Source organism: Ammodytes marinus (genome assembly GCF_949987685.1).
Source record: "Ammodytes marinus genome assembly, chromosome: 13".
NCBI lineage: Eukaryota > Metazoa > Chordata > Actinopteri > Uranoscopiformes > Ammodytidae > Ammodytes > Ammodytes marinus.
Window position 1 is genome coordinate 18513147 of NC_137217.1, and position 23984 is coordinate 18537130.

Sequence of the window (23984 nt, forward strand, 5' to 3'; positions counted from 1 at the left end):
GTCCATCAAGAGATCAGCTTTTAGGTATTTTTACTTTTCACAACCTAAGATAAGACCTTACTGGACTTTTTTTAAAGCTTTTCTTTCAGGCTTTTCTTTTTCATATAAATTGTATTGCAATTTATCAGTAATACTCATAGTTTTGTTATTTAAGTTATTTAAAGCGGCAACGAGTAACTTTTAAATATCTTTTAAACAGCCTCATGTTTCCTCTCATAATCATAAATTACCTTTAACAGCAAACAAGTCCATCAGTGCAAAGAAAGACGTTTTTATATAGTTTTTATTACTGCATTTGATCTGGTCGTACACCCAGTCCGATTTTCGGTTCACGCGTGCATGCTCTATGGTCACATATCCGCATTGGTCGCAGATTTCAGTGTGGCGCAGGAACGCGATTTGAGAAGCCTATGGCTCCAGGTGAGGGAAGGGGATAGGGAGACCAGATCCCAATTCACCAGATGTGGGACAAAGACTACGTTTGTGCGGGACAAAGTGCCGTTTTCTTTAGCAAAATAAACTCGTGTCACCACCAGTAATGCCAGAGACACGGCTTTCTATATTAAAAAACACTATCTTTAGATCAGCGCGCAGCAGTTAAGTTAGCTACTGTTAAACAAATAGAGTTAAGGCTGCGGCTTCACATTAAAAGCATTTCACTGGCTTCACATAAGCATTTCACTTGACAAACGTGAGTTGGCTTTTATTTTGAAGTAACAGAAAGGAAATGCCGAAGCAGGCAGCACCTTCACAGAGCCACTGAGCCCAGCAGCCCCCCGACAGTGCGATACACACACACAGAGACAAACGGAGAGACGCACACTCACAGACTGCTGTCTCCACACAGCTATCGGATATATAGGCTACCAGATTATAAAACACGCATTTAAAAAGGGGGGCTCACTTTCAATAACAATGCGGGACAACGTCTCAATTTGCGGGACGTGTGAAAAGTAATGGAAATGCGATCTGGTCACCCTAGAAGGGGAGCGGGAGCCTTGTTTGAGACAGTTATTTGTCGTCATAATTGATAACGGGGCTGAACCATCAAAGCAAAAAAAGAAAATGCAATGAAGAAAAGCAAAAAAGGGAGAGTGATAGGCGGGTGGGAGGGCGTTGCCAAGCAACGTATAGGCCTACACAATTTCACGGAGTGAACCTAGACTGCAGTGTTTACTCCTAAATGAATGAGCGGTAGCCTACTAAAGACTCGTTCAGCTCCGTGAGAGGTGACAATGCATCAACTCATTGCAATCAGGTGTGTTTAGCACTTACTGGCATTAGTAGATGCTGTGTCACCACCACTCTCACCGAGCCGAAATGAGTCCACACACGGACACGCACCATATTGCTTCCTGATTATTTGAATCTTGCAGCCCTGCACGAGCAAGCAAACAGCTTCACGACAGCTGGCGTCGTAATAATACTACCGCTTTTGTTCAAAGGTGTCGCCAACGTGCCGACTTACTCGTAGTGCCTTTAACCTTCAATCAGTCACGGAGGGTCAGTCAGTTAATGTCATTAAATCACTCAGTAATTCCAGTCAATTATTTGAGTTCGTATTTTTGTGATATGTCACCAGTGCCTTTGTATAAACTGTACACATTCACTTTGTAATTGTGCCAATACACATAAATGAAGCCAAACAAAACAATGCACTCATATGCCTTGGGTTTATGCCATGGACAGTAAGTACACTAATACATTCAGTTTCAAGATGTCTTTATTTAGGAGAAAAACAAAAGTCATATGAAAGTGTGTATTTATGCAAATATTTAAATTTCATGAGCTGTTTGAGTGGTTTTTGGTGAATATTTTGTGTATTACTGCCTGCTTTTAGGACACATACGATATGTTTGAGATGAATGGAGACATGGACAAGAAAAAGAAGAAAAAGATAAAGAAGAAGGACAGACTGGAGGGCATGAAGAAAGAAATGGACATTGTAAGTAAACTCTTTTTTTGGCTACAGTAGTGTGGGTAGAGACAGTCGTCATGAATGATGTACAAAGTATGTCAACTGTTTTAATCATGGCCCCATTATCAGTTGTGTGCTGTTAAGATCTGACCGTGATTAAGCCTATTAGAATATATTACTTTAGTTGGTGAAACAAAGTAATGAACCCAGAATTTCAAAGCCAACCAACCCAAATGAATCACTTCAATCTACCCTTTGAAAGTTTCGGTATTTTGAATAAATGATGTGATATGTCGCCCCCTACAGGACGACCATGAGATAACAATTGAAGAACTGGAAAAGAGATACACCACTAATGTTACCAAGGTAGGCATTACTTTCCCTAGGTTCCAAGACAGTGCTGTTTTCAAACTCTATTTAATTTGATTATCTGCTCTCTATCCACAGGGCTTGACAACCACCTTTGCCCGCCAGGTCTTGGAAAGAGATGGTCCCAATGAACTGCTGCCCCCCCCAGGAACTCCAGAATATGTGAAGTTTGCCAGGCAGCTTGCTGGCGGGCTGCAGTGTCTGATGTGGGTCGCAGCTGCCATCTGCTTCATCGCATTTGGAATTGAACTTGCCAGAGGGAATCTCACCAGCTTTGACAATGTGAGTTGTATTTCTATTGAATCTCCTTTTAGTGTTAACTGTCGGGGGGGGGGGGGGGGGGGAAGAAAACAGAAAAAGATATAGAGTTACATCTAGGTCTTGTGTGGATTGTTTTGAGCAGGTGGGAATCAGAGAGTGACAGAGACAGGGGACACAATGAAGGCAGGAGAGGAAAGGGAGCAATTCTAATCAGTTATTTTGAGCTACCTGTTTTTATGGTTCCATCTTCTTCTTCTTTTTTTACTCCAGCTGTACTTGGCCATCACCCTAATTTCTGTCGTCGTGGTAACTGGTTGCTTTGGATATTACCAAGAATTCAAGAGTACCAACATCATTGCTAGCTTCAAGAATCTGGTGCCGCAGGTGAGTGGCACAAAACGAATGATAAAGTGCAACTCAGAACATGTCAGAACTTTGTCAGAATTAAATAATGTCTTCTCTATATCTCTTTATCCCTTTTGGTGTCACTCTTGTTTCCATTGCACCCTCTCTGTCTGTGTTAATCTGCATGTGTTTATCCCCTTTCATCATTGTTCATCTCACTCCAAATCTCCAAAAACAGCAAGCTATTGTGATCCGCGATGGCCAGAAAAACCAGATCAATGCCCATGAACTAGTGGTGGGGGATTTGGTGGAGATCAAAGGAGGAGATAGATTCCCTGCTGACATTCGCATCATCACCAGTCAGGCCTGCAAGGTAGATCACACACATACACTGTGTATTCGTACACACCCGTCTCTGACTATGAACTCTCAGGATGTTCTCATTTTTGAAACGACACTAGAACACAATGCCAAAATGTGCCCATTTTTGCAAAAGATGATGTACGGTTTTTAATGAAGGCATCCTCAGAAGGCCAGTTTCTCCAATGTACTTCAGTGGTTTACTCCTTTAAATTGTGTCATATTTGAGAGGCAGATCCATTATCAGACGTCCTCCCTTTCAACCCTTTTGTGAATATAAAGTACACTTTGTTTGCCAGGTGGACAACTCGTCCTTGACAGGGGAATCCGAACCGCAAACCAGGAGTCCAGAGTGTACTCACCAGAATCCACTGGAGACAAGAAACGTTGCTTTCTTCTCCACTACCTGTCTTGAAGGTACAGTAAAGGTACAATTAAGCCTGGTTGGACGTACTGTAGTTGTACATACACACACATACTTACCTCTTCTCTCAAGGTATTGCTACTGGGGTGATCATTAACACAGGTGATCGCACCATCATCGGTCGGATAGCCAGCTTGGCAAGCGGCGTCGGCAACGAGAAGACGCCCATCGCCATAGAAATCGAACATTTTGTCGACATCATTGCTGGTCTTGCCATCTTCTTCGGGTTCACCTTCTTTGTGGTTGCAATGTTCATCGGATATGCCTTCCTGGAAGCCATGATCTTCTTCATGGCCATCGTGGTAGCTTATGTGCCAGAGGGGCTACTGGCTACAGTTACTGTGAGTCACTGCAACACATGTGAATTACTATAATAACATTGTTTTCGGTTGCTGGTTGCTTCCATTGTGTCTTCATTTCAAAACTGGACATTATGAATGCTCAATGAAGGCACCAATGCAAAATCATGTAATTTAACACTAAATAATGAATGTGGATAATCTTAAGGCTCTAACAGCCTTTGCCTCTGCTAACAGGTATGTCTGTCCCTGACTGCTAAACGACTTGCCAGGAAGAACTGTGTAGTGAAGAACCTGGAGGCTGTAGAGACATTAGGTAAATACGCCTGAATATCACACACACCCTGTTCTTAACCGCTTTGTTGAGTTCAGGGACAGTCTGGTATATGATCTCTGTTCAGCTTCAATTCAAGTTGCAATGGGAGCAATGGAAGTGATACAATCCATGTTCTTTTGCTTATTTTGGATGTCTAGCTTTAATGTATACGAAGCTATTCTAGCATGTACTTTCTGTCTATATACAGTGTATTTATTTATTTATTTTATTTATTTAACTTTTATTTATCCTCGAGAGACCAATTGAGGGGTGACCTCAACCTGTGTCCTGTGTGTGTGTGTTTAGGCTCCACTTCAGTGATCTGTTCTGATAAGACGGGTACCCTGACCCAGAATAGGATGACTGTAGCTCACCTGTGGTTCGACAACCATGTTCACGCGGCTGATACCACTGAAGATCAGTCAGGTAAACACACAGATAAAAAGCCTGTTTTAGTTTAAAAAAAAGGAGGATTATTGTTATTTTACATTTGAGTAGTTTTTGTATTAATTATGTAATTGTGTCTATTCCAGGCCAGAGTTTTGACATGTCATCAGAAACATGGCGTTCACTTGCCAGAGTGGCTACCCTGTGTAACAGAGCCACATTCAGACCTGATCAGGAAGGCATACCTATTCCAAGGGTACACGTTTATAGTTTTAAGACATATGCAGTATGGAGTAGTAGTTATGTTATGCTTTAACGCAACATAAACATTCTCCCTCCTTTGTGATTTAATCCTTTAATTGTCTCTTTTGTATCTCCCTCTCCCCATCTCACACAGAGGCTGGTGGTGGGAGACGCGTCAGAGACAGCTCTGCTGAAGTTCACCGAGCTAACTGTAGCAAACGTCATGGACTACCGTGATCGCTTCAAGAAAGCAGTGGAAGTTCCCTTCAACTCCACCAACAAGTTCCAGGTGAGAGCAGGAAGCTTTGTTGTCAATGGGCTTTGAATCAACTCCTTGATTAATCACTGCATTGTTAACACAAGGCATAGTAGGCAAAATATTGTTTTTTTAAAATGATACATATTTAGATTTAATGACATCCTATGGAGTTTCCAACTTTGATACTACAATCCTTTGGTTCCCTGTGGTTCTAAGAGCACAGTTCCATGTCCAATTCTATTAAGCTTCTAGCAACCACCCCTCTCTCTCTCTGCAGCTGTCAATTCATGAACTGGACGACCCTCTGGACCTGCGCTACCTGTTGGTGATGAAGGGAGCACCAGAACGTATCTTAGAGCGCTGCTCCACCATTATGGTAAAAGGCCAGGAGCTGCCTCTGGATGAGCAGTGGAGTGAGTCCTTCCAGACTGCTTACATGGACCTGGGAGGACTGGGAGAGAGAGTGCTGGGTAAGAATGTCCTTCTTGTTACTGTGATGTGACCTGATCATGTTAGTTCCCTTTTGCTTGAAAAAAAAACTTTTGGAAGCTAATCCTCTTTTGTGAAACACAATAAGAAATGTATTTAACCTGGTTTCCCCTCTTGTCCCCTCCTAGGTTTCTGTCATCTCTATCTGAACGAGAAAGAGTATCCTCGTGGCTCTCGATTTGACCCCGACGAGATGAATTTCCCCACGTCAGGATTGTGCTTTGCTGGTCTCATATCAATGATTGACCCCCCGAGAGCCACTGTACCAGACGCAGTGATGAAATGTCGTACTGCTGGTATCAGGGTGTGTCCATATTTCTCCACATTTGTAAAAATCAGCTTGTTTGGGCTGGTTTATGTTTCTAAAAAAATAAATATGTAATGACTCTCATAAAATGTCTTGTATCTTGGAACTCCAGGTTGTCATGGTCACTGGGGACCATCCAATCACAGCAAAGGCAATAGCAGCTAATGTTGGTATCATCTCAGAGGGCAGTGAAACAGTGGAAGATATTGCCCAGAGGAAGCGCATACCTGTGGAACAAGTCAACAAGAGGTAATCACATCACTGATGAGGCCCATCTCTATGACATACTGTATCAAGGAACTTAATGTATTCATGTCCATACATCGCAGTATAATGTGTATTCCTTCTGTGTGACTACAACACATTTCTACATCATTACCTTGTACAAATTCACAGGAGGTGTTGTGGAGTGGTTTGGCCTAATTGCATGCATTTGTGTTTGTCTATATAATGTATGTGACTGTATTGTGTTGTCAGGGAGGCCCGGGCTTGTGTGATCAGTGGTGGTGAGCTGAAAGACATGAGCAGTGAGGAGTTAGATGAAGCACTACAGAGCCATCCCGAAATGGTGTTTGCAAGAACATCCCCTCAGCAGAAATTGATCATTGTGGAGAGTTGTCAACGTCTGGTAAGTACACACACACACACACACACACACACACACACACACACACCTCAATTTACTACCAGCAACAGGGGTCAGTGATTGGTTTGCATGCACTCTTTTCCATTGTGAATGACCGCACTGCATTTTGGGGTTTTGTGTCAGATGTGTTCATCTTTCAACCCATGTCCTCTCCTCCAGGGCTCTATCGTGGCTGTGACAGGTGATGGTGTGAACGACTCTCCTGCTCTTAAGAAGGCTGATATTGGTATCGCCATGGGGATCGCTGGGTCGGATGCTGCAAAGAACGCTGCAGACATGATCCTGTTAGACGATAACTTTGCTTCCATTGTCACTGGGGTTGAGCAAGGTGAGATTTGGAGAGGAAAACATTTTGTATGTGTGTTTTTTGTCAATACAATCTCAACTCGATGGGAGACGGCTCACTTGTCATCTCTGTTTAAAGGATGTGCCTGCTCTCCATAGTCTGTCTCTGATATTTATGTTAATATTATCAACATATCGTAATTTAATAAGAATGCTTTTCCAATATGATTTAAAGAGTGCTTGATTTTTTAAATTTTCACACCTTATCTTGGTGTTGACTCCATACAGTAAAAGTTTTTATTTATACATAGTGTATTGAGTTTGTTCAAGTGTTTATATGTGTGTGTGTGTGTGTGTGTGTGTGTGTGTGTGCGTGCGTGCGTGTAGGTCGTCTTATTTTTGACAACCTGAAGAAGTCTATTGCCTACACACTGACCAAGAACATCCCGGAGCTGACTCCATATCTGATCTACATCACTTGCAGTGTGCCTCTCCCTCTGGGCTGCATCACTATTTTATTCATTGAACTGGCCACTGACATTGTGAGTGCTTATGGCATCAGTATAACAGTTCAGAAGAAAAGCAGATTAGTTCCTTCATTTTCATCAGAGATTATAATTATGTCTAATATTTGATATGTGTACTTTACAGCAGGGTGGATTTGATGACATTGATAGAATATTCCCTTCTTCAGTATTTTTTTTGTTCACATTCTTTGCGTATTCCTGTCCCTCCTGTAGTTCCCCTCCGTCTCTCTGGCCTATGAGAAAGCAGAGAGTGACATCATGCACCTTAAGCCCAGGAACCCTCGTCGCGATCGTCTGGTAAACGAAGCCTTGGCCGTGTACTCATACTTTCAGATAGGTGAGGCTGATTGTCTGTGCTGCTCAATAAAACATGCATACTGTATACCGCTACTATGTACATTGAACTGAATACTTACGTCAAACGGACATAACAATAAATGCATCTAAAAGTTACCTTCATTAAATCATCTAGTTGTATGGTGACATGACATATTTTCTTTCCACTGTCACACCTGACATCGTGCAATAAAGCAAGACAAGACAATATCTTTAACAGACTGATTATGTCAATACACTTTGAAACAGTCTCGAGTAATCAGAGTTGGGGAAGCTACTTTGAAAGCTACACATAGTTGTTCAAATTACTTGTTAATTGTAAAAAAAAAAATCAAATTAACAATGTACATGTGATATGAAAGCATAACAAATACAAAAAAGTCACATGCCAGAAAAGAAGAGTTTATTTTGGAAACTAAAAAGAGACAATGTGTTCTTCAAGTACATTAACAAAACAAAAATAATAATAATATTTGTTAATAAAATTAAAATTAAAATTGCCTTCAGCAGTTAGGATGAAAGAAAAAGGGGACGTTGCTTGTCAATAGGGGTTCAATTAGAGAAGAAATGGTGAGATTAAAATAATAAGGAATTCCTTTCATTTCATGGTCAACAAAAATATTTATAGCTTAGGCAGTTTACACACAAAAATTAAACTACTCACTACTATGCAAATATGAATGTAGTTGAACAACCAGCAAACTACTAAAACAATATCATTTAATTACAAGAAGGTTCACTTTCTTCTTTCTCTGTATTAGGAGCCATCCAGTCTTTTGCAGGCTTTACAGATTATTTCGCCGCCATGGCCCAAGAGGGATGGTTTCCACTCATGTGCATTGGCCTACGCTCTCAGTGGGAGGATGTTCACCTTCAGGACCTCCAGGACGGCTACGGACAAGAATGGGTTTGTAGATAATATTGAGCCTTTTCCAAACTGTGTTGACCCCAAAAATGTTTGCCTCCTGAATCAAGGGATTTACAGTATTTCTATCAGCATAGAAACCAACTAACTCCTCCCTTGTGTGTTGTCATCTTTCCAACAGACCTTCAGTCAGAGGTTGTACCAGCAGTATACATGCTACACTGTCTTTTTCGTCAGCATAGAGATCTGCCAGATCTCTGATGTGCTGATCAGGAAAACTCGACGTATCTCTGTTTTCACGCAAGGCTTCTTCAGGTCAGAAAAAGACGCATCCCTAACACAAGTTGTCAGGCCTCGAGTGTTTTTTTAGTATCAAGTTCACATTAATGTCTCCGGGGTATATGCTGAATTCAGTTATCAGCAGAATTGGAAAAACAGAAAAACATCCCATTATTCCCCATGTTCCATGTCATATTGTTAAAATAACTTCCTACTTTTGTGGTTTGGACAGATAATGGACAAATGGAACATCTCATTGTGATTCATGAAGAGTTTTAAAGTGTCTATGGGGAAACGGTGACATTGTCGTCTTGTCAGTCATTTTTATATAGGAACAGTTCAGCCCAAACTATTCTGCTTCTGATTGTAACATGATTCCACCTGAATGTTTGGTTATTTCTGTTTTTGTTTGCATGCAGGAACAAGGTCCTGGTTTCTGCCATAGTCTTCCAGATACTCTTGGGTAATCTGCTTTGTTACTGCCCTGGAATGCCCAACATCTTCAACTTCATGCCCATCAGGTAAAAGCCTTTTCAAGCAACTTTCAATTGAAATGAAAATAAAGCTGTAGTGTAGCCTAATGTCTAATATTGTATTGGTGTATTGTTTGTTTTGCCTCCAGGGTGCAGTGGTGGTTTATTCCCGTTCCATATGGTATATTAATCTTTGTCTACGACGAGATCAGGAAGTTAGGAGTCAGAAGAAATCCAGGAAGTAAGCCGAGATTTGTTATATTTCCTTCTAACCATATAACATCTATTCGTCAGTCATCATGAACATGTCTGTGTCTATTCTGAACTCATTCATCTATGGTTTGTCTTCTCTAAGGTTGGTGGGATCAGGAATTATATTACTGAGAAAAGAGACGCTGCTTCATCCATCCAACCATCTATCCATCCATTCATCCATCCATCCATTCATCCATCCATCCATCCATAGGCAAGAATGCATTGCTCGTCAACAGAATCCTGCAAACCCAGAGGACCTTACCCAATTCAGCATTCATCTATATTGCTTTGTGGTCTATGCATGTATAGCTTAAACTAGATTTTAATGTTAACATATTCATATTAAATTATCTGCCTAACTAATTTAAATAATGTTAAATGGTAAGAATTACTGAAAGTCAAAGTAGAATTTGTTCCAGTGTTCCAGCTCATTGTATTTGTTCTAATAAAGAAGACTGATATTGACCTCAAATCAGTAAGATCCAGCAATTTTTTTTCCCGTATTCCAAATTGATTATGTGTTTTGTTGAAAGTCACTGTATATCTTGAGAGTTGTTGTTTGCCTGTTATATTTGCCGGAATATTAAGGAATTATCAAATGCAGACCTCTTAAACGATGCACTCTGGAAAAATATTTACAGAAAGAATATAGTTTGTTCAGAATTAATTTCTTCAAAAAGCAAATTAATCCAATTATGACTATAGCTAAACAGCTAAATGTAAAAGTGGAACTAAACCTACTGTCAACCACAAGGTAGCAGCTCACACACACACACACACACAACACAATGTACACCATAATACCTGATATAAAAATGTATTATATATTATAACGTAACATGAATGACATTCATATTGTGGCATTTCAATATCTTTCTGCTGCCAACATCTAGATAACATCAAGTTTCAGTCATGTAAAGTAATGTAAAAAAATAACATGCAGAAAGCACCAACTTGACCTTTACCCTAAAATGTGTTTAGAAAGTTCCATACAAGATGAAAAAAGATCTCCTCTTCATAGTTCATCAGGGTCAGAATCCAAAACTTTATTAAATACAGTATACATTTTGTCTCTAAGGGCTCTATCTTCCATAAAAGTCTCAAAATGTCATATTCTAAAGGACTGCTTTTACCATTTGTGAAAAGCAGAACAACTCTTTTACCATTGAAATACTGCAACAAAAAGATCCTCCTAGTGAAAAGAAAAGGTTTATTCATTTTAGCTGTTAATTATTTTGTCCTCTTTTCTCCACCCCTGCTTTACTCAAACTCACATCAGATGATCTTTTCACAGTGAACTACCCAAATGGCAAAGATTTGATTACAAACATGCCCACCATCTCTACCGTCGTGTCCATGAGCAAGGCACTTAACACTGAACTGTTCCAAGGGCGCTGTAGTATGGCCGACCCTGCGCTCTGACCCCCTCCGAAGTGGAAAACTTGAGAGGGGATATGCAAAAAGACACATTTCAATGTGCCCTGTGTAAAATGTAATTAACTCAACTAACTTAAACTTTTTAGGCACGTCACATCCATATGGCTGCCTCTCTAGCTTCACTTGTGCTCCCTGTGTTTTTTTTTTTAGATATTTTTTGGCATTTTCATGCTTTATTGATAGTGCAGAGAGACAGAGGTGAAATGGGGCAGAGAGGGGAGTGACATGCAGAGAACGACCGCGGACGGGAATTGAACCCGGGTCTGCTGCTGGGCCCGGCCCGGGGGGGACGCCCTACCAACTGAGCTAAGGGCGCCCCCTGCTCCCTGTGTTTCTGACCTCTACTCCACTTTCCATATAGCGATCTTGCCATCACGTCGTGCAGAGCCACTGAGGACGTAGCGGTCCTCTGCAGAGCACAGTGTCTGAATGCTGTCTGAATGGGCCTGCAGCTCCTTCAACACACTGTGGCTCTCTGGCTCCAGCACCAACACCTGACTTCTCAGCTGACCGTCGCACTGGCCTGAAACATCACTCCGGACGTGACAGCCCACCCAGATCTGAAGAGGAGGACAGGGCATAACATACAATAAAATAGAATAGAAACCTTTATTGTCATTATACAATGTACAACAAGATTAAAATCATCCGTACATATCGCATACATATTTGTATTATACTTAACATTATTCTATTACATGTAGAATATCCTATTTCATTACAGTATCTCTACACTTGTTATCTGCACTGTGTCCTTGAACTACTTTTGTGTGTATTGGTGTCTCAGGGGGCTCTTTTCACATATTGCATTTTTGAGAGGAGCTTGAGGCACAAGAATTCCATTGTCAATGACTGCCTTTGTAATTGTTGTACATATAACAAATAAACATCTTGATTATTGACTTTTACCTGGTCCTTGACTCGAATCATACAGGTGACCCCTAAACTACCTGGCAGGGAGATTCTCTTGGGTGGACGTCTGTGGTTGTTAGCTTGCCAGAGACACAGCTCCCCTGAGTTTGCACAGCCCGTCCACAACTGTCCTCGCTGGAACAGACAGACAAAAACTGTCAAGTCACATTTCAACTTGTTGCATATGAAAACATTTTAATAACTTTGAACACTGAAATAAAAAAGAATAATTGTATATCTTTCTGCTTTTATTCAAAGCATACATATTTGGCAGCCCAAAAAAATCCAACATGCTTGTGTCCGTGTATACAAGTATTAGGAAAAGGTGTCAGTAAATACCTGAATCTCTCAGTTTTAGTGGCGGCAGTGACTACTTTTCCCAGCTGACTTAAAGATCTCCTATTATACTACTTTTCTGGTCTTAATTTCTTGTTAAAAACTGCTATAGAGCAACCTGACACGAATCACATCACAAAAAACCATGTAGATTTTTGGGACACTCTTCCTCTCTGCTTTGAGCTTCTCCGCCGCCCCTATGCATGTACGTAATTATTTGATACGCTAGTATGGTTAAACATGACTATAAATCATTATAACAACGTTTATAGGTCATGAAAGTTGAAAAGTATCATAGGTCCTCTTTAATAATGTCTAGATTACATACTCTTTCAATGACATGTTTGGCGCCTTGCTAGCTTGCATACATGTTTCATTTATGAATTGACGGTTGGCTGTCACCTCTGGGATGACAATGAAGCTGCTTAAGCTACTGGGCATGCTCCGTAGATCATCAGGAAGTACCATCCTTCTTCGCACTGTCCCACTCTTTCTCAGTTCCACAATGCTGTCACCGCAACCTGCACATACACACAAAACTACTGCTCAACAAATCATTATCAGCTTTTATTTCTAGTAAAGGTTCATTCAGAAGTGAACGGTTCTGTTCAGGATTGTTCAGAGAAAGATTTAAGAGGAAGAGGAATTTAAGGTCACGTTGACAGACTGAGACTTGGGCATGTTAAAGCTGGGGTGGAGGATTTGGAGAGAAAATGGCAGTTGGGATAGAGATTCGAATCCAAATACCTCAACCGCTCCACTTGTTCTCTTTGGTCCCTCCCCTATCGTCCCTCCCTGCCACGTTCTACACCAACAACGTCGTGCCAAAGTGAATGGACAGTCCCAACAGCCAATAAGAACAGAGAATCGGAGCCTCGCTCTGATTGGCCAAAGTGTACAGCTCATGTTAACTTTGACCAATCAGAAATCACATACCCCAGCTTTAAGCCAAAACAGCAAAAAAAAACTAGAAATCCCGCGGAGATTTGGAAAGTACGGGCCGCCCGCGCAAATCGGGGAAGAAAAAAAATCACGGCCGACCCCCGTGGTCCGAGAGGCTTTACCGTGGAGCACCACGAGCCGTGCATGTCAGACAAACGATAAGTCGATCTGAGTCAGAGGGAAAGGGGCGTGGCCTGGCAAACATTGCAATGGTGAATGACGGTTTTCGCATTTGTGGCGTCCCCTGTGGGTTAACCTCAACAAGCTTGGAGGGACACGCTACCACATGTCTTCCGCATGTATCCTGCGAGTTTCACGACGATAGGACCTACGGGCAACGAGTTATGGCCAATTTGTAATTAAGCCCCGCCCCTGCGTAAACGTTTTAGTCAATGGCGGCCATGTTTTCCAAGCTATCCTACTGATATTTTTCGGAGACGTGCTTCACAGTCCCCCGGGGCTTCGTGAGACATTTGGTGTCGATAGAGTAAAACGTGAAAAAGTTGTGGAAAAAACCCTGTTTTTCAGTTTATGCTAATTAGCCGAAATTATTTCCAGGTTGACTTTTATGGTCCGAGAGGCTTTTTTGTAGAGCACCCTAAAATACACCAGTGTGAGAAATTTCAAGTCAATGGGACTTACGGTGTGCGGGGCGCGGCCTCTCAAACTTTCTTCAGTCGGGGATTAATAACAGCGCCCCCTAGCGGAAATTAGAAAAAAATTCCTTAGAGCGAAATTGTAGAGCACCATGAGCTGTACATGTGTAATCAATTTCAAGTCAATCGGAGTCGGGTGACTTTTGTGGCGCCCCCTATGGGTTAATCGCGATAAGCTTCGAGGGACATGCTACCACATGACTTCTGCACATACCCAGCAAGTTTGATGATGAAAGGACCTATGGTTAAGGAGTTATGGCCAATTAGTGGATAGGCCCCGCCCCTGTGGCGCCCCCTATGGGTTAATCTCGATAAGCTTAGATGGACATGCTACCACATGACTTCTGCACACACCCAGCAAGTTTGATGATGATAGGACCTATGGTTAAGGAGTTATGGCCAACGTGTTTTTAAGCCCCGCCCCTGCGTAAACATTTTGGTCAATGGCGGCCATGTTTTTCAAGTTGTCCTACTAATCTTTTACGGGTATGTTTATTGTAGTCCCCCGGAGCTTCACGAGAAATTTAGTGTTGATACAGTGAAATTGAAGAAAGTCGTGGATAACACGCTGTTTTTCAGTTTATGCTAATTATCGGGAAATATTCCCTAAAGAATTTTTATGGTCCCAGAGGCTTTTTTGTAGAGCACCGTAACATACACCTGTGTGAGAAATTTCAAGTCAATCGGACTTACGGTGTGCGGGGCGTGGCCTCTCAAAGTTTGTTCAGTCACGACTTCATAACAGCGCCCCCTAGCGGAAATTCAAAAAACTGTATAATAGCACACCCCGCGGGGTGGGGACGCACGTTGTGCGAAATTTTTGAGTTTCTACGTGCAACGGTGTGGGAGGAGAAGCAGCTAGAACATGTGAGGCAGAATAAGAAGTCAGAAGTCAGAAGTCAGAAGAATAAGTATGGTGGAGAGTAATAATTACGGGCTCCTAGTAAACTAGGAGCCCGTACTTAAAAAGTTTAAGTGGAGGGCAATAACTGCCATTGCCGTTTGTTATTTGAGCGCCAGTGTGTGGAATACATTAGCAAATAAAACTGTGTAAGAGTAGGAAGTGAAAGTGCACTTACAGCACCACAGGGTACCGTGATGGACCTGTATGGAGGAGAGGCGGTCACAGCTGAGGTGGAACTGTCGCTTGACTTTGAGACTGACAGAGTCCCACTGCAGAATGGTCCCGTCACTGCTGCACGAGTATGTCTGCTGACTGGGGTAGACAGTGAAGAGTGAAGCCTTCATTTTAAGACCATTATTAAACACATGTGCTTTTACAGTGTTGCAACAAGTCCACTTACAGTCAAACTGTTCTTTAAGAGACCAAAATGTGTATCCTTTTTATGTTTATCCTTATAACTGACAACTGAACTAGATATATCATGATGACTCTACCTGTTGTGTTGATCTCTGGTGTCCACTGTGAGTCCAGTCACTTCATGTCTGTGTTCAGTCAGCTGTTTGTTGCAGGACATGCTGCGAGTATCAATAATGTAGATCACAGAGTCCTGAGAGCCAATCCACACCTGCTCCTGGACCAATCCCAGCATGCAGTTCTACGAGGAAGTGACATGGGATTTTGGATTACTTTCATTAGAAAATGGTATGGTAACAGATTCAAAAACAGTATGAGTAATAGTATAATCAATGTATTTTTAATACATCTGCAAATATTTAGTATAGATGTACAATATCTGCACTTGTTAAATGTCTTCAACCGCAAACATGTCAACAAACTGTAAAAAAAAAAGAAAAAAAATCTGCAACATAAAGAAAACATGATAAACGTAGTTTCAACAACAGTTTGAAACAAAAAGTATTAAAGTCAATGGAGCAAGAGACATCAACTTTTTGTAAAGACCTTGTGCACACATTTATTTATTTGTTTATTTAACAGGGACAATGCACAGCACATAAGCAGTACCAGATTTTACCCATGCAATATAACCTGACCACCAACATTCAGTGTGATTTTAGAAGACTGTTCCTCTGCTCAAACTAACTCCTTTGTGGAGCTTTTTCTGGAGCCACAAAAGGCTTTATACAACCTTTTTTACCCCACCATGGAGTAGTATCAAGACATTTCAACAAACTGTGATGTGCTCTCACCAGATGCGACTCTCCGACCTGGATGCAGTCCTGCAGCATGGACCAGCTAGCTGCATCAAACACAACCACTTTGCCCCCACTGAGAGCCACCCACAGCTTAGGGTTCATCTCACCCTCTGAGTCATGGCAAGACAACTGACCTGGACAAAGAGACCAAGGGTGAGAGGAGGTCCACCGGTGAATTGCAAACACATTTTTCACAGACAGTGTCACAATAATCATAAATGTCCTCAGTGTCAATAAATAGATAGAAATAATAAGATTTTGTTTGTTGAGAGTAGTTCCAGTCATTTGCATTTTTACATTGTTACGGTGTCCAGATAAACAGGTTACAAACGACTGGTGAATTCATTATTGGGGAGGACTTTGACAGAAAAAAACAATCACTGGATAGGTTTCATAGGAGCGTCTGGTGACGGTACACACACACACACACACACACACACACACACACACACACACACACACACACACACACACACACACACACACACACACACACACACACACACACACACACACACACACACACACACACACACACACACACACACACACACACACACACACACACACACACACACACACACACGTTAATATTATGTCCTAAATACTAGGTCCCTATATATGCTGACAAATAAAAGGTAAATGTTTAAACCTTACAGAGACAATAGAAAGCTGAACACTATTTGGCAGTGGGTGCCTTTTGATGTCAAAAACCAGTGTAAAGCAGAGATACAGCAATACAGTAAACAACACAGATTACCATTACACTGATTATAGAAACTTCTGTCACGCTCTGAACAGTAAAGGACAGTTCAAATCAATTAGAGGACAGCAGGGACGCATGCTGTGTGAAACTAGTGCTTTAAGCATCAACAAACAAATAATTACACATTCTGTAAGTCCATATAGTACCTGGTGTATATAGCAGCACATGTACAGTCTGAGGTTCAGCCAGGTCCAATGATGGGTTGATCTTGTGTTTTAAAGTCTCTGAGGTTGTTTCAGGCACCATCATGGGTACTGGTAGAAGACCAAAAACAATGAGTGAATATGAAAGAAAAGACAAATGGAGATGTGTAAAGAGACACACAGAAGAGCAAAAATTAAAAGTTGATTAACCAATACGCTGTTTGACAGAAAATTACCTGTCTCTAGTTCCAACTTATTTCCATGCATTATAAGACCATTTATAAAAAAATATTTAGATTGTTGGGCTGCATAGCAACATTGACCCTATAGATGTTGTAATTTCAGTGCCATTTTGTGTTCATTCTAGCGGCCCCTTTGTGTGTACTTATGACACCAGCTGTTGTTATTGGGTGAGCGTTCCCATGACAAAGGCATTAAGAAAAACTATATAAAAATAGCATTCTTTGCACTGGTGGTCACGTTTGCTGTGAGAGTAGTTTATGATCATCAGAGGAAAAATGTGACTGTTTTACAAATATTTAAAAGTTCCTCGTAGCACCTTTAAAGACCAAAGGGTTAATCAAATAATTAAGAAAAACAATCATCAGATTCAAATCCATAATATACAATTATAATGTGGAGTTAGATTAGTAGCAGTTATGTCAAGATGGCTAATGATGATTTTTAATCAGAATATTTGTTAACAAAATTTGAATATTTATTTGTGTGAAAAGAAAGATGAAAAACAGAAGCCTGAGAAGCAGCAAGAAAGTGAGCTCATACCTTCATGCTTGATCTTGTCAAAGTAGGCCAGCTTTGAGGCAGCAACGATGGACCTATGGCTCTGCTGGCAGCCCATGACAGCATCCATTAACAGGACGTTAGTCAGAGCCTGAGTCATGTACTGAGGGTCCTAGAGTGTTGTGCAGAACACCGTGATTAACACAAAGGGGGGGGGGGGAAGCAGAGATGACCTACAGTACATACTAAATCACCACTCTAGTGATCATATTAGGTTAAATGCACTTGTGCAACATTTATCTACCCCATACTCTCAGCAATGGCAAAGCTCTCTGCAAAGATTTGTTCCATAATTAGGCAAGGCAAGGCAAGTTTATTTATATAGGACAATTCAGACACAAGGCCATTCAAAGTGCTTTACCGGGGCGTAAAATACATCAAGTTTAAACTAGGTCTGTCAAATTAACGCGTTAATTTCGATTAATTAATCACAGAAAAATTAACGCGATTAAAAAAATTAACACAGATTAATCGCACTTCTATAATGCCCTTTGACCCGGTGCAAAAGTGGTGCGCAGCTGCACCGAGCTGAACCTGTAGCTTGCATACACGACCCGCACGGGTGAAAGGGAGAAAAGTAAAAAGAGAAGCTGGGGGAAAGGGCGGGGCCGAGGGCTCTATGGACGGTTTATGGGATGCCTCGGGCAAATAAGCATGAAGGTAGGAAGACATCTTACTTTATTCTCCGCAGTGTCTGTGCATTATTGATTTAGTGGGTGCAACAATGTAGGTTCAAAAGTATCTCTCAATCTTCCTCCGTGTGTACAATTTTGTTTGCTAGCTGTCTCGTCTCCCGCGTAAACGGACACCCGCCCCATGTGTGTGTCAATATTTTTGCCTATGAGTGCGACGATGGGGAATGAATCGGCATAGGCATCTGTGGCAGTGCAGCGCTGTCTGTTGTGGAGACAGAAGTTACGAGAGACGGAGAGCGAGCGAGCGAGAGAGAGAGAGAGAAACAAACTATAGCAGGCTATACAGCTGTTTATAAACAGGTATAAAAGTGTCATAAAAGTATGCGATTAATTTAGATTAATTAATCACAGAGCCTGTAATTAATTAGATTATATTATATATATATTATTACTAGTTTAAACATTAGGAATTGCATTCAAGAGATCGTAAAAACAAAGAAAATACATCAATATTTAAGGTTTGACATTAATCATTTAGACAGCGATTTGGAATGGCTGCAATGACAATAACGTGACTGACAATATGGTTATTTTCTACATAGCCTTTTTGACTTTATTACTCTTACATAGTTTCAAACTAATTTGCCCCTGTGCCTCAATGTGTTTGTTCAAATTTGCCCTGTGATTGTGCACGTTTCGAAAACAATGTTGGATGGATGGATCCTGTGTGTTTATAAATGGAAAGGTTAGCATCCTGGTGATCGTAGCTCTCTTTGTTTATCACACGTTTAACTTTGTTGTACCTTGTGTTGATCGGCCATCTTGCGTCCGGCCCACATCTCTTTCACCATAAGGTTCCAGAGTTCAGTTTCTGTCTTCAGGTTGGCCTCAAACACCTCGGGCCTGCCGGAGGTGAGTATACGAAGGTAAGATATACGACCAAGTAGAAAGGGAGCAGAGGCAATCTTCAACTCCTGCACAACAAATGGGGTGAGAGTAATTATTTGATTTCAGATATGAGTGCAGCAGGCAGGGTTATGAATGGAGACCTCAAAGAAAATATAATGAAGAGAAGAGGTAGTAAAAAGATCCTTCGACCTGTATGTCTCTGAACTTTGTGATTTCCAGGAAGCCCACTCGCCCCTCAGTAAGCAAGAACAGCCGTTTCTGCGTCATGGCAACTTTACCCACACCATGGGAGGTCTTGACACACGATGACAACTTGTAAACACACTCGCTGTTGTCAAGATGTTCTATGACCTCAGATGGCAAGTTGACGTCTTGTGCCTCGACCTCCGACTCCTTCCAGAAGGTGTAGAAGTCTCGGAACAATTCAGGGTCCACCTGCTCTGACTGTCCTGGGACAGCAAGGGAGAGGTATATGTAATCAGTTGTTAAGCAGACAGACTAACGCGATACAGACATACAGTGCAAGACAAACACACAGTGAGGGAGAAAAAAACATGTGCAAATACAATCTGAAAGAATTTACATAAACCTACCGATACAAATAAAATGAGTTGGTTCCACTTCCAACCTCCGATATACAGTAGATAGAATAGTGCCCATTGTTCTTCATGTGTTACTAAATGACCATATGGCACAACAGTTACAGCCGTTATCCAATCCAGTCCAACTTTATTTATAAGGCACATCTGACATTCCCGATTTTCCACGTACAATCGAACGCAGCATGCATGTCTGGGCCTGGCCGATTCGTCTCACTGTGTAGTGCCGACTGCTGTAGCGATACAGACTCTCTCTGTATGTAGTTCTCATCATTTCTGGATCACAAAGTTGGATCAGAAGACTCTATAATAAAAAAGCCTTCAGTAGGTAAGAACTGCCAATATATTGACTTTATGCAGTCGGTAACGTTCGGTTTTAAAAGAAGCTCTGGCTCAGAAGTGCCTGCAACTACATTTACGACCACTAGAAATAACAGATTACGGTTTTAAAAAACTCCAAAAGTGGAAAATTAGTTATTTGAAGATAACGAGGGCTGCATATTGTGAAAATTGTAAAACCCTTGTGGGCAAACTTGACTTTACCTCTGACCAGATACTGCCACTTGGTGCTATACAGTCATTATGAGGTAAAGAGTTTTATTTATCTAAAGAGAAATAAATTATATAATGGCATATTTTTTCTGACACTATGTACTGTATGTGTTCCCCTCACTTCTGTTGGACACTTGTTTTGCATTTATGTGTTGCAGGGTTCCTTTAACAACATGTGTCTGAGCAAAAGAGCACATTCTGTACAGACTGTACCTAACGGTTAGATTACATTAAAGGACTGTGACAGATCATCTGAAAGACATTCTACCATGTCTGCAAAAAGTGATGAAATCAAATCAAAATGATGTAATGTTTTGCTGGTGAAGAAACTTAGAACTTTATAGTCACTTCTGTGTCCACTAAGTCAGCTCACATGTAATCGAAAGATTCTGATTATGTGACAAATCTTTTAGAAAAAAAACAGCATTGGTAACTGTGAGGTTTTACAATGCAAATGTGTATTTTATTCATATATCAAATAGTGGTATATGAACATGAATATGAACACACACATCAGCTTTCCTGTCCTCCCTTACCATCAGTGAGAGCTTCAAACAAACGGTGTATGGTTGCCACATCCCTAATAATACCGCACTCCTGAACGCAACGGACAAACTCTTCCAGGTGCAAATGCTTTCGGGGAAGCACAAACTTCTTGACATGGTCATCGGGCAGCACCGACAGCTTCTCGTTCTCCGTCTTTACCTAATAGAACAACAACAACAACAACAAAAGATCACGACTACTATTCACCTCACCAGACAAACTGCCTATCACAACTGTGAATAACAATTGTGTGTGAAGTAACTGACCTTGAGTATGAATCTGTTGAGCTCAGGCCGTCTGTCAGCTTGCTGCCTCTCGTCGCGGTGCAATGAGTCCATGAGCCATGTGACCAGCTGGCTGGGGAAGATGGCCGTGTCCGTCTTGTAGAGGTTCTGGAAATCACTCAGAGCGTCCAGCCGCCGCAAACACAACGTGTTGACGAAACCGCGCAAGTAGTAGAATCTGAAGAAGGGATATTATTATACATAGTCAGCACTAACATTGTTCCTCAGTGGAATAAAGAAGATCGACAAGAAGAAGATTGAAGGAGAGAAGGGGGGTTACAACTGAAAGTGATAATAATCAAATACAGGTGAATCTCCGGGATGAAGCCCCGTAAATGAATCCAAAAAGTGAAACTTTCATATAATCTAGATTCATTACATCAGGTGAAATGAATCTAGAATAGACATATTTTTCAGAGGGTCTGCATTTCTGTATCATAAATCCTTTTGACTGGTTTCATGTTGTATTCTAATATTTTGAGACACTGGATTTTTTTTATTCCATGAGCTGTAAGACGTTATCATCAGAATGAAAACAAAAGAGAAAGGCCTGGCATATTTCACTTTGTGTAATGAATCTAAAATATATGAAAGTTTTACTTTTTGCATTAACTTTTCAATGATATTCTAATCTTTTTAGATGCACCTGTATCATCAGACCAATAGTGTAAAGTGGTAAAACACTTGATTGTACAAAGGGTGACAAAAGGAAGTAGTGTAATGTAAGTGTAATGAAGGCAGAATACCTGGCCAGAAGAGTAGGGTTCTCGTTTTGGAAGCTAAAGATGGCTTTGCCAAGCTGCTGGATCAGCTCGCCGTAATAATTTTGGACAGAGTGGAAGGACAGTGAGGCTGGGAAGTCTGGAAGCTTAAACACCTTAACCAGCTTAGGAGAAGTCCTCAGCACTGTGAGAAAAAATGCAGGGAGAGAGAGAATTTGGGAAAGAGGAGGCGATAGCAAGAAGGAGAGAGAAACAGCAAAAGATTTAATCTTCTCCAGCTACTTTGTCTATAACCTGACAGTTCATGACTGTGTTGTACCTAAAGCACCTCTCCATTCTCACCGGGGTCGGATACAATCATCCTGGTCAGCAGTGTGTTTCTTCCTACGCTGAGAGTTTGGTCGTCTCTGAGGTTAGGAAGGCTCATCCCCAGTCTCTTACTTAACCCGGTCTTTGTAATGGAGTTATTTTTCCGCGCTTGAATCTCCTGCATCGTGGGTCTGCGTTGGACTTCAAACATAGCCTTCATCCTAGATGACACATGTTGAAACAACGCTATCATCGTATTTTTTTCAAGCTGTATGTTATGGTGCTTTTGATTTGCATGGAGATATACCACAAGGACTTTTTCATGACGCCATTCAAATGAGTGAGAGTAGATACAAATCAAAAAGGTGAACTTAGTGAATATTATCCCTTGGTTTGAGGCTTTTCAGATTTGGTTGGATAACTCACTTCTGCATCTCAGAACGAGTGCCGAGTTCCATTCGAGCAAAGTTGTCCATTTTCCTGTTGAGGCGATCCTTGAGGAAGAAATGGAATATGTGCGTCTCCAAAACCTGCAACATAACAATGGAAATTGTGATTGTTTATGAAAATGAGCACCTTGTCTCATTGTTACCCATTCCAGTTAAAACAATAAGAAATATACAGTAGATCCTGTTCCAAAATGTTAGTATTTACCTCCTTGTAAAAAAGCTGCTCAGCCGGCTCTCTGGTTTTCAGGAACTCCTCACTGTTAAACACTCGATGCTCGTAGTTCAGATGACTGCTCACATCCCTGTTACAGTATGTAAATACAAGTATATATTAACAAAATATGCACTATGTATTTAGATTCCTGTTAGAGCACACACACACACACACAACCTGAATATGTTGACAATCAGTTCCAGTGCGATGCTCTGGATGTCTTGGTTGAGGTTGTGTTGCCACGCTCTTCTCTGTGCCCGCTGTTCACTGATGTCGGTGCAGCTTGCATGGTGGCACTGATACAGGTCAAAATGTGTCTGCAGGGATAGACACCTGCAAAAAGAAACACACACATACTAAAGAAGAAACAAATATAAGCTACTTCACATCTCTTGCCAGGTTTGAGAAAAAGTTACTGGAACAAGTCCAAATCCATGTGATTTATTTGTTCCATTGTTTGTATTTCTGTAGAGTACGGGGTTACTACAGCGTAAGGCTTTTTTTTTTAAGGATCTGCAGGAACCCTTTAGTATTGGTGGAAATCATCAGCAGCTGCAATACTCTTGGCATTACAGTGCATAGCCTACCTCTGTGTGAAGCAGTCTGCAGCAGCCTGGGGAATTTCCGGTAGGTCAATGGTGTCTGAACAAGACCTGGAGACAGTTCCGTTATCAATGTTGATTAGGATCAGATCATCTGTTTCCTGGATAAAATAAGACATTTGTAACCACTTCTCAATTTGTTTTACACTAAATGATAAATAAAAATACAGTAAAAAATGTCCTGTACTCTACAGGACTAACTTTCATTTAACAGATTTGGAAAGTTGTGTACTCACAGAGGAAACCTCGTCAAAATGGTTTAGGTGGCACCCCATGAGGAAGGCAGTAGGAGCCATGAGAAAGTCCAACATGCCTCTGGCCAGAACAGGGACATATGGGTGCTGCCATGAAAGAGGCTGGGGGAACAATCAGGGAGGCACGGGTGGACAAATAAATGGAACAAATGATT

At 41.3% G+C, this 23984-nt stretch overlaps 2 protein-coding genes across 2 annotated transcripts in view; one reads left to right on the top strand and one right to left on the bottom strand.

The window, feature by feature from the left end:
- Positions 1–1852: 1852 nt before the first annotated feature.
- On the top strand, positions 1853–9772 carry LOC307259136 (potassium-transporting ATPase alpha chain 1; the record flags this gene model as incomplete). The annotated part of the gene is made up of 23 exons (XM_080038872.1): positions 1853–1945; positions 2225–2284; positions 2366–2569; positions 2819–2932; positions 3132–3266; positions 3553–3670; positions 3750–4018; positions 4214–4292; positions 4599–4718; positions 4826–4935; positions 5077–5211; positions 5459–5651; positions 5799–5974; positions 6090–6226; positions 6455–6605; positions 6783–6951; positions 7296–7450; positions 7649–7772; positions 8533–8678; positions 8818–8951; positions 9335–9436; positions 9538–9629; positions 9744–9772. 23 exons carry the CDS (start codon positions 1853–1855, stop codon positions 9770–9772), a joined length of 3045 nt encoding a protein of 1014 aa, XP_079894998.1.
- Positions 9773–11421: 1649 nt separating this feature from the next.
- Positions 11422–23984, bottom strand: part of LOC307259268 (DENN domain-containing protein 3-like) — a gene marked incomplete at both ends in the record, with an annotated part of 15406 nt that continues 2843 nt past the window's right edge. Inside the window, 19 exons of the mRNA XM_080039041.1 lie at positions 11422–11640; positions 11990–12127; positions 12731–12849; positions 15006–15142; positions 15325–15485; positions 16039–16178; positions 16957–17064; positions 17737–17866; positions 19193–19363; positions 19488–19747; positions 20986–21154; positions 21262–21457; positions 22026–22185; positions 22344–22531; positions 22737–22840; positions 22965–23061; positions 23151–23306; positions 23561–23676; positions 23812–23931. Of these exons, the coding sequence (XP_079895167.1) occupies positions 11422–11640; positions 11990–12127; positions 12731–12849; positions 15006–15142; positions 15325–15485; positions 16039–16178; positions 16957–17064; positions 17737–17866; positions 19193–19363; positions 19488–19747; positions 20986–21154; positions 21262–21457; positions 22026–22185; positions 22344–22531; positions 22737–22840; positions 22965–23061; positions 23151–23306; positions 23561–23676; positions 23812–23931 (2889 nt within the window). The remainder of the gene's footprint in view (positions 11641–11989; positions 12128–12730; positions 12850–15005; positions 15143–15324; positions 15486–16038; positions 16179–16956; positions 17065–17736; positions 17867–19192; positions 19364–19487; positions 19748–20985; positions 21155–21261; positions 21458–22025; positions 22186–22343; positions 22532–22736; positions 22841–22964; positions 23062–23150; positions 23307–23560; positions 23677–23811; positions 23932–23984) is intronic.